General features: G+C 43.0%; 1 protein-coding gene across 1 annotated transcript in view; it reads right to left on the bottom strand.

Moving 5' to 3' along the window:
* The window catches only part of TRPM1 (transient receptor potential cation channel subfamily M member 1), a 71,745-nt gene extending 60,470 nt beyond the window's left edge, over positions 1–11,275 (bottom strand). Inside the window, exons 1-8 of the mRNA XM_082736608.1 lie at positions 11,200–11,275; positions 9,680–9,893; positions 8,904–9,028; positions 8,280–8,451; positions 6,265–6,439; positions 5,706–5,829; positions 4,853–4,925; positions 3,866–3,966 (exon numbers count right to left, since the gene is read on the bottom strand). Of these exons, the coding sequence (XP_082592734.1) occupies positions 3,866–3,966; positions 4,853–4,925; positions 5,706–5,829; positions 6,265–6,439; positions 8,280–8,451; positions 8,904–9,028; positions 9,680–9,893; positions 11,200–11,202 (987 nt within the window). The 5' untranslated portion in view covers positions 11,203–11,275. The remainder of the gene's footprint in view (positions 1–3,865; positions 3,967–4,852; positions 4,926–5,705; positions 5,830–6,264; positions 6,440–8,279; positions 8,452–8,903; positions 9,029–9,679; positions 9,894–11,199) is intronic.
* Positions 11,276–15,658: the final 4,383 nt, after the last annotated feature.

Below are 15,658 nucleotides of genomic sequence, written 5' to 3'. Positions count from 1 at the left end.
TCAAACAAGCTAACTCATTCTTCCTTCTAGGGTTACACCCTAGGATTCTAAGAGCATGGTTGGTAATCTTAGAGGGGTAACTTTTAGCCTGGGCCAGTAGACTTCTTTATTTTGAGGAGGGGCTTTAGGGGCTTCCTGGGAGGAGGTGGTCAATGGTGGGGTGGGGGGCTTGGCTCTTATCTACTATATATGTTGCTGCTCTACTCACGATGCCACTTGTAGAAAGGGTTCTTCTGGAGGAATCCCAAATAATCAGAGAGGTGTGACTTGCTGGAAGGAGGGTAGGAAGGGTACTTGTAACATTTGAGTAGACTGGGAAGAAAGTGAGATGGTAAGTATATTGGGTAACAGAATTTCAATTTGAAATATGTTGATAGGTTGATATGATGGACTGAATCTAGTAAGTTTAGATGTAACAAGGAATGATGTCTTCTACTGGGTCCACCTGGGCCCAAGAACACCTAACCTCAGAACTGCAAGATGTGGTTTATCAGGTGCGAGCATGATGAAACTCGGGAATTTCTGCAGATGGAAACTTAGTACAAGAGAAGAATTATATATTGCTGTATTACTAGCTCCAACACAAGGATGTAGCAGTCCTACTCTGGGCTGCACAAGGTGTTAATTTGGGGGCACTACTCTTTTAAAAGGATATGGGATGGCATGGACCATATCTGGAAGAGGAAATTCCTTTTTGGAACCCTAAATACAGGTTAAATGATCACTTGCTGGGGATGTTGTTCATAATATTTCTTTATTATCTGTGTAATGCCCATGGGGTCTGTACTGATGTTCCCTCTTTCATTTGTGATATCAATATTCTTAGTTAGCTTGGCTAGAGGCTTATTAATTTTATTGATCTTTCCAAATAACTAGATTTTGGTTTTGTTGACATTCTCTATTGATTTCCTGTTTTCAATGTTATTGATTTGTGATTTAGTTTTCATTCTAATATAAGCTTTCAATGCTAGAAATTTCCCTCTAAGCAGTGATTTGATGCATCCCACACATTTTGGTAAGTTGTATTTTCATTTTCATTTAGTTCAAAATATTTTAAAATTTGCTGTGAGACTTCTTTGATAGATATGCTATTTAGAAGTATGATGAGTAAACTTAGGAAAATATTTTTTTTAATCCATTTGACAGACAGAGATCGCAAGTAGGCAGAGAGGCAAGCAGAGAGAGAGAGAAGAAGAAGAAGCAGGCTCTCCACTGAGCAGAGAGCCGGATTTGGAGCTTGATCCCAGGACCCTGGGATTATGACCTGAGCCGAAGGCAGAGGCTTTAACCCACTGAGCTACCCAGGCACCCCGGGAAAATATGTTTAACCTCTTGGGAGCATCAGCTTTTTTCCGAACTCTAAAATGAGGACAATCAGATATATTTCAGAGTTCTGAAGGCTGTAATGTTCATGTATGTGAACACATGGGGCAAAACACAGTGTATAATCCAAGCATCAGATACTATCACCAATTGTTGCTTTGAATTTAAGATTCTAGTTCATGTGTTTTACCAAGGGCAAGCCTTTGCCTATAGATGAAAGCCAAATGAATAGTTCTCATCCTGAAAAACAAGCAGACATTTCTTTCTATTTCAGAAATCTCAGGGAGGCTGGCCAAGGTTTGTAGATTTTTGTCTTTAAAACGGACAGTGGTCTAGAGGTCCCCAAACCTTTTGCTCTTGGATGCTCAAACTGAGTTGGGCCTATTTCCTTAAAAAAATTGCTAGCCCAAGTTTTTGTGACTCAGTATAAATAAATTACCTTGTTATATGTTCATATCAAACACTATTCTCTCTCTCTTTGCCGTTGTTGTTTTTAATAAAACCTTTTCACAAAGAGTTTTGTTGGGGAAGTTGTGCTTTTTGTACTTAAAAAAATATAGGTAGAAGAATATTGACAAGTAAATATAATGAATCAGACCCGAGATTGCTTTGTAGTAAACTAATTATCAAGTCCTGCCCATCATGAGTTCTGGGTTGTGTCAAGAATTTTAGAAAAGGGGCGCCTGGGTGGCTCAGTGGGTTAAGCCTCTGCCTTCAGCTCAGGTCATGATCTCAGGGTTCTGGGATCGAGTCCCACGTTGGGCTCTCTGCTCGGCAGGAAGCCTGCTTCCTCCTCTCTCTCTCTCTGCTTGCCTCTCTGCCTACTTGTGATCTCGCTCACAAGTAAAAAAAATATAGATTCACAGCCACATAGTTAATCGAGTGCTTCAACCATTAAAGGAAAATTTTGGAGACCATATACTGCATTGTGGGAGACAGAAGGATTTTTGGTTCCAGGTTATAGTCTTAATCACGTCTCCTGCTTGTCCATGGAAATAACTTGCAAAAGACTATGATAAAGAAAAATCTATAGGGGCGCCTGGGTGGCTCAGTGGGTTAAAGCCTCTGCCTTCGGCTCAGGTCATGATCTCAGGGTCCTGGGATCGAGCCCTGCATCAAGCTCTCTGCTTGGCAGGGAGCCTGCCTCCCCCCTGCCCCTGCCTGTCTCTCTGCCTACTTGTGATCTCTGTCTGTCAAATAAATAAATAAAATCTTAAAAAAAAAAAAAAAGAAAGGAAAATCTATTTCAAGAAGAGGTAGACAAGAGCTATTAACAAATTTCTGGAAATACTGATGGGTAGTTAAAATCATGGAGAGGAAGCTGGTGCCCAGAAGGACTAATGTGGAAGGGGCAGTAGAGGTGGGACTGGGTTTTTAAAGAATAAGTTTTAGTGCTGGGTGGAAAGCATGATTAGTGGAAGGACTTCTACAGAGCAGGGTACCACACATCCCCTCTCGTGTGGCAGGCTACCAGCCTAGCGGGCAGGTGCAGAATGACGGCATGCCTGAGCTTCATCCCCAAACAGAGACTGTAGAACAGCTAGCTGCTCAAGAAGTGGAAGGACCTGCTTAGAGAGGCCTGGAACTTCACTGGTCTGTTCCAGTCTGCACAAGGCAAAGCAAAGCTGTTCAGTGACAAAGTAGGCTTCCTACACTAGCCTCATCCCTCTGAAATGGGGATGGACTGGCCAGGATCGGCAACAGAAAAAGACAAGATGAACTTAATGGGAGCAGCTGACTGGGGAGAAAAATAGAGATAATTTAGGGAACAGAAGAGGACTTTAAAAATCCAATTTGTATCTTCAGGGATTGCATTCATGAGATGAAAATAGGCTGGCATGAAAATGGAACTAGCAGGAAGTAGGAAAGCCTAGAGTTGTTTACGACAGGTTCTCATTCTGTACATATACCCCCACGACCCCCACACATACAATCATACTGCACACACGAACACCCTCTTACACACTACACATAGCACACACACACACAGATACCATAGGTATATACCACACACATGCGCACACACTAAACCATGCATGTGCATATACCATATACCCCCCCCATAACACACACCCATATACATGCTACACAGACACATACACCCTACACCCCAAAGAACACACACACACACACACATACACACACACACACACACGATTCTCTAGGCCTCCAGGGTACCAGGGAACAGAATTAAAAAAAAAAAAAATGCTGTCCATTGTATTTAATTTTAATGGGCTCTTTTCTTTCTTCTTTTCCTTGAAAAGGGTAAGTAAGCCCCACTTCTCACTAGCAAAGATAAAATATTTGCTGTTCATTTCTTCAAGAGCACTGGTTTGAATGTATAATTACGGCTAGTAGCTCTTCTGGCTGGCTCTTTGAAGTTAAATAGCAACATCTCCTAATGATCCTAATGGATTACACATTGGATCATCAGAAACCCCAGATAATTTCCTAAGATCTGTGTCCCGAGGGAGAACATACTGATCTATCGTCTGTACAAGGTCATGGTAAATGGTAGAAAACGAAAAACACTTATTTTCACCGGCCAGCGGGGCCCAAACACAAAGATCTGACTTCGTGCTATGTCCACACGGTTCCAAGCCAGTGCCAAGCTCAGCTGGTCTGGGGCGGAAGCATTGGTTCCTGGAAAGGCAAGAAACGAGTCTCTTGTCACTTGGTGCCTGGACTGTCCTGGTTTGGCAGGTGCTGGACAGTTAGCACAGGCCTCCCGGGGTTGACCCCCGACCCCCCAGAAACCAAGCACTCCTGTCTTTTCTCTTGCCCCTGAGTGTCTACTCAAGCCCCAAAGCTAAGAACTTCCTATTCTCACAGAATTGCCTGAGAGGAGGTTGGAGGCAACATCTTTCCCTACCTACTTGGAAGGGATGGAGGAGGCACCTGGTGACCCCAGGACCCTCATCTGCAAGAGGCATCTGTCAGGCCAGGACAAGGGGTGCTGTCCCTTCAAGCCAAATGTGAGTATAGGCCAAGAGCAACAGCCCCCAGCTGCAGGGAGACCAGCACAGGACTACTGGGCAGCTGGCCCAATGGTGACATTCTCCTCTCTCATCCCTGCCCCCTTATGGTCCCAGAGTAATCAAGAGGCAGGGAGGAAATGTGTGTCCTGGGAGTGACCCCAAGAGTGGCCAGGTTGCAGCCTATCATTAGGAGTGGGATGGGGAAATTGAACACAACACTGTGGGATGCAGTGATAACAAATGAAAAATGGTTCGTGGTCACCTCTATGACGAAATCCTTAATGACAGACAAATAGAAACTGGTTTGACTTCAGCCATCACAGGCCACTGGGACTCATAGAAAATACCCCTTCCCAGGAAACCCATTGTGAACCTGGTCATTCCCCATGGCTTCACACTGAGATAACTCTAGGCAGCCTGACCGCCTCGGGAGCCTATCACCAATAGACACAGTTCCTGGCAGAAGAGGGAGTGGGGTTTCTGGCCATGAGCAAAGCCCCAGATGAGGCCAGCACCAAGAGGCCAGGAGTTGCTGTTTCCTGAGAGCTCACCTTTCAACAGGGCAGTTAAAATTGCCATCTCGATGTCTTGCTGACCCTCGGCACCCATTCTAAACACGGTGACCTGAAAATGAGTTAATCATGAGAAGACTAGGTAAAGTCAAGCCGCAATTGAGAGGGCGAATTTTTGAGGGGGGTGTTTTTGAAAAAGGACCATAGAGCCTGACATGGGATACAATGAATCAGAAAGTGCATTAATTTTAAACCAGGTGCCTTTCATCTACATGAGGCACAACCTTGCTCATCCAGGCTCTGAGTCCTTGCCTGGGTCCCTGTTTTATTATTTTACCCAATCGGCTTCAACAGCCCCGGAGAGGAAAGAGCTCATTCAGGATCTGTGTACTCCATTATCTAAATCGCAATTGGAGATGACACAATCATTTCTACTCAGAAATGTGCCCCATTCGTAGGAAATTTGTAGATTTAGAATTTTGTGCGTATTCCTCTACCAGCATAATTAGGGAGGGCAAGGAGTGGGAAATAATTACTGTATTTGTAAAGTGAAGGGATAGAATTTTGTAAGCACACCTAAAAGGGTGTGTTTGTCACTCCTCAAGACTTGACATACAATTAATGTCATGAGCCTCAGAAGTGGCGTGATGTGGCATGGGGTCACGTGATGTTTGCCAGGATCTGAAAGAACCCGGTCCCTCTTTTGCGCATGCGTAGTCTGCTTCCATCACGTGGGCATAATGGCCAATTTGGTAGGGATTTGTAAACTGGCCCTTGGCAAAGCCTGAACTAAAATATGAGCCAGTCCATCACGCACACATGGGCAGAATTAGCAAGGAAACATAAAATTCTCTCCGCGGAGCTGGCTTGGACATAAACTGAAGACACTTACGAGTTCTTTCTTTTTCATGCACTCCATTATAATTGCAAACAGCTGATGCGATTGTGTCTTGTTGTAATTAAATGTTTTCTGAATGGTAACTAGAAGCTGATCCTTGAGGGATTCATTTATTACCCTGTTCGAAGGAAATGCGAAAGAGAAGAAAACAGCACAAGTTAAATCTGTATGTGAATAGATCAGAGAACTCTAGGTCGGTCTGGTGTCTTTGACTTGAAACTTTACCACTGGCGGCTATCCCAGGCTAGGAGACAAAAGGGGACCACAGTCAAAAACTGCATTCACACGTGTCCTAAATTCCAGACTCGTTGAAAACCTTATAAGGGAAAATGAAGTTGGAAGAGAGCATATTCCCCCAGAGAAAGAATTCCGTAAGAAACATCATGCCCTTGACAGCTCCCTCACATGCTGACCTCGGAAAATGGGAGAGAGCTAGCAAATCTTCATTAGTTAGCATCTTTGGAATGGCTCAATGTATCACTTATAGTTTTCTTCTTGGTCTAACAAGAAGGCAGTTAAAAACCCACCCTCTGCAACAGGTCAGAAATCCTACCCTCCGTCTTCACAGTACTTGTGTGCAAAAGACAGAATGTCCGACGCACGTCCACTGCCATCACAAATGACCACGGGGACTGGAGGGTCTTCTCGGAGATATTCCAAGACAATGGAAACCACGTTAGGGCCTCCTTCTACCACCAGGCCCACAAGGGGCACACCCTGCCCCAATCCTGCAACATAAAATACATTCATCATAGAGACCAATGTCACGGCACAGATCACCTGGGAGGGCAAACTCGGGCCACCATTATTAGCCTGGCAGGGACTAACTTGTTCCCGGAGTCCTCCATCTGTCTCCATCAGATAATAGGACTCTTCAGGAACTCAGTAGGAACAGGCTAACTTCTGGAGGCAGGACCAACAGAGTGAACTCTGGAAGACTTCAAGAACCTGAGATTTCTGGAGAGGGAAGACAGTAGAGGTAGAAAAGCCACTGAGACACACTTGTCTTCTTGACAATTTCACCCTGGAATGGACAGGACAGGTCATATGCTGAGCATGTTTCACCTAGTGTCCCTTGGTTGTGATGGGATTGATGGGATATGATGTTGATGAGCATTTTAATGCATGGCAAGTAGGAGAAATGTCTTTCGTCTCATCGTTCTGAAGGCCTTCAGAGAAAATCTGCTAGCATAGGAGGAAATCTAAAAAAATTTCAAGTGGCTGAATTCAGAGTTTCGGGTTTGCTTCCATGATGCATCTCTATAACCAGGAACTCTTAAAAAGTTTTTTTTTGAACACGTTTGTCTTCTCCTACCCGGGTCATCTCCATTAAGTTCATTTCAGCGAATATGCACTGAGGGTCTGCCTGGTGCCCGGCCCTGGCCAACAGATACTGGAAAAATGGATCAAGACGATGTGGATCCTGCCTGAGATTTGGAACCCAAGCAAGTCTTGGGATTCTAGATTCTCAGGAATAGTGTAGCCAAATCACTTTATTTTCTATAAATAGTGTAAAATTGGTTCTTCTTGGTTGAGGCTGGACTCCCCGAAGCTCCAAGCTGTGAGAGATGACAACTGAGCACCCCTTTGCTGTCCCTGCCCCAGTCAGAGCCCTAGGCAAAGGATGACAAAGGGAAGCCCACAAGTCACATGGACAGATGCAGTTGGGTAGCGTGAAAACTTACAAGTCCGAGACAATGACAGATGTGAGAACAAAAAATCAGTTATCAAGCAGTTTATCAATGGAGATTTGAATCTTGGAAATCCACAGTCCCCTTAGCAGGCAAGCATTCCAACTGCTTGTGCCATCCTATAGGCCCTTCATTAGCCTTGATGATGGCTATTTCCAGGGCTTAGACTGGCTTTCACAAAAATCTTATCAGTCATGGTAAAAACAAAATACTCTTTAAAAATCTCTTCATAATACTTTGGCAGTAAGAACTGCACATGTTCCAAGAGATGACACCAGTTATTTTCATTCTAAGTGGTATTGTTTCATCTGATTGTGGTTTGTTCCTTTCTCTTGAGCTTGACCTCACTATCCTCCCCTGGGCAGCAGCTCCACTGCGAGCCGTGCCATCTGGACCAGCACTGGTGGAGCCAGGGGGAGCAGATGGTCTTGCAACCATGTCTTAGTTTGGGGGATAGACCCAGAGCTACAGAGCTATTTAATGTAACGATCACACTAACCCTTACTTGATGGAAGAAATCCGACCTACGTCTTAGAGTGAGAAGCTTTCTTCCTGTTCAGACATTAAGCAAATAACTATAGTAACTACAGTGGAAAACGTGGTGGGCAATGCCATCACCATGACAACTGCCACAGGGCTGTTTCTTGCACCGTCCCTCCCAGTGAACCTGGGGCAGAGCATCGCCACACAGCTCAGTGAGTGTGAGATTGGGTAGGTGGCCAGGATGAGGGGGTTGGACAAGTCTGTTGATCTGCTGTTCAGTGGATCTAATGAGAATCAAGGTGAAAGCTCTCAACACCCGTGGGAAGTTTCCTTTTCAGCCCAGGTTTCACGGCAGCCGTGGTGCCCAGGACCCATGGCCTTTGCTGGAACTTACTTGTGTTAATCTTCTGCAGAGAGATGTGCTTCTCCAGCTGCCTCCGCAGCTTCACCTCGGCACCGTATTTGCCCAGGGTGCCGTTGTCAGCCAGGATGAAGTGAGTGTGCGAGTTGTTGAGCAATGAGAGCTTGCTGAGAGGGTTGGACATGGTCTGGTACACTCTCGTTACCTGGCAAAATGCACAACAGATCAGAGCTGCAGAACTCAGACATGAAGACTAACGGGGGAAGCAGGTAGAATTCAGACACATCCTCAAGGTTACAAGTGTATGATCCATTTATAGAACATTGTTGGAATAATAAAATTGTAGAGATAAGGGACAGATTCGTGGCTGCCAGGGGTTAAGGAGGTGGGAGGGGTGAGAAGAAATTAGGTATGGATGTTAAAAGGAAACATGAGTGATCCTAGTGGGGATGGAAATGCGCTACATCTTGTCTGTATCCATGTCAATATCCTGTGTGTGATGCTGTACCATAGTTTTGCAAGATGGTACCATTGGGGAAGGGGGGTGGGGATATGGGACCCCTATTATTTCTTGCAACTGCAGGGAATCCACAATTATCTCAAAATAAAGACTTTGATTTTTTAAAAATTACCAGTATCTGGGGAGGAAACACTTACATCCTTTCCAACCAGGTCTTCCTTATTTTCCACGATGCCCCATGGAGCGATTCCTATAGCACAAACCCGGCCTCTGGACTTGGAGGAGTGGTCTTTTAAGGCATCCCCTACATGGCTGATAACACCTGTAACCAGCCATGAATCATATTTTTAGGCCCAATACCTCCCACCATACCATTAGTTATGAACTTTAGGGGCCCCTTCTCTGAGCCACTCCATTCCCTATGGAATAGGGTTGAAGCATATAGATCTTCATCATTAAAAGGAAGTACGCTGAAAGTCCGAGCTCCTAATAACTAGTCATTCGGCATTAGCTCCCAGAAAAGGGAAAACAAAAACCCAAAACTAGAGCAATGGTGCATGGACTTCCTTTATAAATTTCCGGGACATAAAGAGGGAAGTAAGTGGGGGTGCCTTGGAAGCCACTGGGTGCATTTAGCTGAAGTTGAGAGTCAGACTGCCTAGCCTGTCCCTAACTTCTCCTTGCCTCAGTTTCCTCTCTCATAGGACAGTGGAAATGATTGTCAGGGGCCCTCAGTGAAAACGAGGCTTGTACAGGGCTCAGTTCAAGGAATGACATCGTGGGTGCCAGAAAAGTTGACCATTACTGCTCTCATATCAAAATAACAAAGACGCTACTGGGTAAAGATTTCACTTCTGTCATAAATATTGCAATGCATTTTGTTTTTATGATCTTAATTATTCAGAAGCTCTTTGGGAACCACCATGAGTTCTGGGTTTGCATGTTTGTTGCAAGGGAATGAGGTTGCTCTTACCGGTACTGACGCCCCCGGTGAAGATCCAGGCCCCAGTGGTCATGGCGGCCTTGATCAGACCTTTCCCAAAGACCTGTTTCAGCTTGGGTTGCATCTCAAAGTTCTGGAGGCCTCCATGCACAGATATTAAGAGCTTGGGGAGTTCCAGCTGCCAGTCTTTCACCATAAGATGAAGCAGTGAATCTGGCTTGGTGTCATAGGATACTCGGATATACTGTAAAAGAGTATGTGACACTCAGGACCGTTCCTGGTTTTCCTCTTGTATCACAGGGAAACAGCGCTACCACTCTTGTCCCAAGCAAAAGCTGTCTTGGCTTTCTGTTCCTCTGTATGAGTCTGTGGCCAAGTGAGGGAAGGGAACTTTGGAAGCATTGCCAGATTTTAGCAAATAAAAATATAGGACTCTCAGTTAAATTTGAATTTCATGTGAACATTGAAAAATGTTTTATTGTAAGTATGACTTCATGCCATATTTGGGACATACTTATACTAAAAAGTTATGTGGTTCATCTGAAATTCACATATAACTGGCTGTCCTGTGTTTTACCTGGCAAACCCTTAATCTTGAAAAAATCAATTCTAAAGCTGGCTCAGCTAGAACCATGGCTCCAGAGGTTGGACAGGGCAATGTTGAGGGAGCGGTCTTCTGGCCACACTGAGTGGGTGCTGAGAATGGGGAACCTGGGCCAGCCTCTGGACTTGACTTTCCCCCCAAGGTGAGGAAGAGGTTAATGGTCAGATATCTGCCTTGGCCCCTATGAACCACTTCTTTGTGTCCATGCCAACGTGTAGGGTGCCATTCCAGAAGTCCCTATTTTGTGCTATTTGGAATACAAATGCATTTTATTTGCACAATGACGTTGGGCCAGTGGAATAAAATGAAATTGCAAAAATGATCTGACTGGGCATGTGGGAGTATTATTCAGAATTAGCTGAAAGGAATCACAGTGCTAACGCCTCCCCTCTCTGGCAGGGCTCATCAGAAAGGCAGAGGGCACTCCCTGTTTACACGCAAATGTGAAAGACCTCAGTCTTCTTGGGCCAACTGAATGCAGGCCCAGGGAGGCTGCGGTTGGACTTCAGAGGGAACCATTTCCAGACACTCCTAACCCATTTAAGGGGGGTGGGGCTTGAAGGTCCACAGTCATAAAAAACAAAACCAAACCCCAAACAACCCCAAAAAACAAATAGTGTAATTTCTCACTCATCACTGGAGATAGAGTGATGAGTATGGTTGCAGACTTGGGCTGGAGCATAATTTGTGGATTCACAACTCTGGTATGAATTTAGTGACACTACTTTTTTTTTTTTTTTTTTTTGAATAGTGCTCAGTTTCCAAATCACATGACTAAAAAGTGGAGTGTACAGATGTATTTCTTGCCTTTGCAATGAATTATCTAGGAAGACTGAGCCACGCTCTTGAAAGAAGACCCAGGTGTCAGTCATCTGGGGGTCTGGGAGGCTGGGCCTCTGATGGAGACTGTGGGCTCAGCAGCTTCCCTTCCGAAGGCCTCTCTTACCATGGCTTTATTGGAGTATCCTCCACCCTGGAATTCAAGAGTTCCATAGGAATCTGTTGGGTAGCTCTGGGTGTGTTTGCTGACAGACCATTTTTCGGGCTGAGTCTCCACCTGTTTATTTTCCTCTTCATTATTGCCAGATGTTATGCTTGGCAGAGGGGGGATGTGCTGGTTGATGAACTGGCCACAGCAGCACCTGAAAACAAAGGTAAAACAGAGTCTTTCTATAACATTTTCCTCCTTACGATGAGTTCATCTAAACAGAAGGGTAGCATCCAAACAGGGGCAGACTAACACCGTACTTGGGGTTTGTGGGGGTAGAAATGCCCCTTACGGTGGCCGTTTCCAGATAACCAACATATATCTATTTACATACCAGTCCACTTAAAACCCATCAGATGGCTGCCCTTCTTTACTGAACATATTTAGCTCTTTTTGATGTCTTGAAAACATCAATATAGGCATCAATTGTTGGACATTCTGTGACAAAGTATAGTCATGCCCTCCAGATATGGAGTTGACCTTCCAGGATTCTTCAATATTATTGAATTCTTCTGTTGCTTCGTAAAACACTTCTCTATGTAAGACACATTGAGAATATATTTCTTTTGCTGCTTATACTTTCTTTATCCTATTTAAGAATCTTTTGTTAAATCCAAAGTCATGAAAATTTGCCCCTACATTTTTTTCTAAGAACTTTATAGCTTTAGCCCCTACATTTAGATTTTTGATACATTTTGAGCTCATTTTTATATATGGTGTGAGGTCGGGGATAACTACTTTCTTTTGCATCTTGACATCCCGTTGTTTCTGTACCACATGAAGAATAGGCTGTTCCTTCTTCATTTGCTTTGGCCACCTTGCTGAAACATTGATTGTCCATAGTTGCTCGGATATGTTTGGACTCTCAGTTCTATTCCATTGGTCTGTATGTCTACCCCTATGTTACTACCACACTGGCTTAATGACTGTAGCTTTGTAGTAAGTTTGGAAACCAAGTAGTGTGAGTTCTCCTACTTTGTTCTTTTTCAAATAAGGTTGTTTTGGCTATTCTGTATCCCTTGCGATTCCCTATCAACTGGCTTGTCAATTTCTGCAAAGAAGTGATCTGTAGATCCTCTTGTGGATACTGCCATCTTAACAATATTAACCTGTTCTGACCCATGAATGAAGGCAATTTTTTCCAATTATTTAGATCTTTGTTAATTTCTTTCAACAGTGTTTTGTACTTTCCAAAGTAGAGGTTTTGCACTTCTTTTGTAAGTTGATTCCTAAGTACCTTATCTTTTATTTACTTTTAATTTTTTAAAAAATTTTAGGTAGGCTCTGTGTCCAGTGTGGAGCCCAAGGTGGGGCTTGAACTCACAACCCCGAGATCAAGACCTGAGCTGAGATCAAGAGTCCAAAGCTTAACCAATTCAGCCACCCAGGCACCCCAGTATCTTATTTCTTTTGATGATATTATAAATGAAATTGTTTTGCTAGTTTAATTTTCCTATTGTTCATTGAAAATACATAGAAATACATGTGATTTTTTTTGTATATTGATTATTTTTTTTACATTGTGACCTTACTGAACTTGCTCATAAGGTACAATAGTTTTTTTTTTTTTAGTGATTCCTTAGGAGTTATTATATATAACATTATGTCAACAGCCAATAAAGATAGCTTTACTTCTTCCTTTCCACTACAGATGCCCTTTATTTCTTCCTCTGAATTACCTTGGCTAGGACCTCTAGTACAATTTTGAATAGATGTGGTGAGAGTGGACATCCTTGTCTTGTCTCTGATAGTAGGAGCAAAGCATTCAATCTTTCACCATTGAATATGATGTTAACCATGGATTTTCATAGATGTCCTTTATTAGACTGAAGGAGTTCTACTCCTATTTCCAAGGACTTCTTTTTTTAAATGAAAAAAGGGGTTGGATTTTGTCAAATGTTTTTTTGTTGAGATAATTATGTGACTTTTGTTTTTTATTCTATTGGTGCAATGTATTGCATTAGTTGATTTTCTGGTGTGAAACCAACCTTGTGTCCCTGGGATAAATCCCAGTTGATTATGGTGTATAATTCTTTTTATATGTCTCTATATTTGGTTTGATAGTATTTGTTCAGGATTTCTGCATCTATACTCACAGAAGATGCCATCGTATAGTTTTCCTTTCTTGTGATGTCTTTGTCGGGTCTTAATATCGAGGTAGTATTGACGTCATGAAACTGAAAACTGAGTTGGGGAGAGTTATCTAATCTTCTATTTTTTGAAAATTTTAATGAGAAATTAGTATTAATTCTTTTCTTTTTTTAAAAAAATTTATTTTATTTTTTCAGTGTTCCAAAATTCAGTTTATGCACCACACCCAGTGGTCCATGCAATACGTGCCCTCCTTAATACCCACCACCAGGCTCACCCAACCCCCCCCTCCAAAACCCTCAGAGATCAAGACCTGATCTTGTTTCTTAGAGTCCACGGTCTCTCATGGTTTTTCTCCCCCTCCAATTTCCCTCCACTCACTTCTCCTTTCATCTCCCAATGTCTTCTGTGTTATTCCTTATGCTCCACAAGTAAGTGAAACCATATGATAATTGACGCTCTCTGCTTGACTTATTTCCCTCAGCATAATCTCCTCCAGTCCCATCCATGTTGATACAAAAGGTGGGTATTCATCTTTTCTGATGGAGGCATAATACTCCATTGTATATATGGACCACATCTTCCTTATTCATTCCTCCATTGAAGGGCATCTTGGCTCTTTCCACAGTTTGGTGACTGTGGCCATTGCCACTATGAACATTGGGATACATATGGCCCTTCTTTTCACTCCATCTGTATCTTTGGGGTACATACCATGTAGTGCAATTGCAGGGTCATAGGGTAGCTCTATTTTTAATTTCTTAAGGAATCTCCACACTGTTTTCCAAAGTGGCTGCACCAACTTGCATTCCTACCAACAGTATAAGAAGGTTCCCCTTTCTCCACATCCTCTCCAACACTTGTTCTTTACTGTCCTGTTGATCTTGGCCATTTTAACTGGTGTAAGGTGGTATCTCAAGGTGGTTTTGATTTGAATCTCCCTGATGGCTAATGATGATGAACATTTTTTCATGTGTCTGTTAGCCATTTGTATGTCTTCTTTGGAGAAGTGTCTGTTCACATCTTCTGCCTATTTTTTTGATGTGATTATCTGTTTTTTGAGTGTTGAATTTGAGGAGTTTTTTATGGATCTTGGATATTAGTCCTTTGTCTGTTGTGTCATTTACGAGTATCCTCTCCCATTCCATGGGTTGCCTCTTTGTTTTGTTGTCTGTTTCCTTTGCTGTGCAGAAGCTTTGATTTTGATAAAGTCCCAAAAGTTCATTTTCTCTTTTGTTTTCTTTGCCTTGGGAGACATATCTTGAAAGAAATTGCTATGGCTGATGTTGAAGAGGTTACTGCCTATGTTAAATATTTGGTAAAAGTCATCATAAAAAATTTTTAAAGAGATTTTATTTATTTGACAGAGGGACGGAGAGAGAGAGCATAAATAGGCAGAGCAGCAGGCAGAGGGAGAGGGAGAAGCAGACTCCCCACCAAGCATGGAGCCCAATGTGGGACTCCATTCCAGGACTCTGAGATCATGAGCCTAGCCAAAGGCAGCCGCTTAATTGACTGAGCCACCCCAGTGCCCCACTTTGTGGGTAATTTTTGATACTAATCCTATGCCTTCATTTCTTTCTTTCTTTAAAAAATATATTTTTTATTTATTTGACAGACAGAGATCATAAGTAGGCAGAGAAGCAGGCAGAAAGAGGAGGAAGCAGGCTCCCTGCTGAGCAGAGTGCCCAATGCCGGGCTCGATCCCAGGAGCCGAGGATTATGACCTGAGCCAAAGGCAGAGGCTTTAACCCACTGAGCCACCCAGGCGCCCCCTATGCCTTCATTTCTTATAGGTCTATTCAGATTTGGTTGTTCTTGAATTAGTCTGGTAGTTTGTGTCTTTTTGGAATTTGATAGTAAGATTGGTAAGTAATGCCCTTTTATTTCTGATGATAGTAATTTGAATTTGTTCTCTTTGTTTCTTCATTGAGTTAGTTAGAGCTTTGTGAATTTTGTTGATCTTTTCCAAGAACTACCTTTGATTTTATTGATTTTTCTCTATTGTTTCAAAATTTTCTATTTTGTTAATTTCCATTTTATTCTTTACCATTTCCTTCTGCTTCCCTAAGATTTAGTTTGCTCTTACTAAGCCTGGAGGGGGAAGGGGTGGAGCTCTCTTGGTTCAAATACCAGACTCTAGCCCTTCTTACTGAATCTTTGTTGGTGTTTTTGAATAGATATTTCTTTATTTCTTATTGCCCCTTGGGACCATTTCCAGGGACTGTTAAATGGTTGTTTATTTACTCCAGGTTTGTTTTTTTTTTTTAAGCCCATGCTAGAGAATACATCCAACTCACAGAGGAATCTCATATGTGAGTCCCAG

Source organism: Mustela nivalis (genome assembly GCF_964662115.1).
Source record: "Mustela nivalis genome assembly, chromosome: 6".
In the NCBI taxonomy this organism is placed as follows: domain Eukaryota; kingdom Metazoa; phylum Chordata; class Mammalia; order Carnivora; family Mustelidae; genus Mustela; species Mustela nivalis.
Note: the sequence above shows the minus strand (reverse complement) of the source record. Positions and strands in the feature narration are given on the sequence as shown.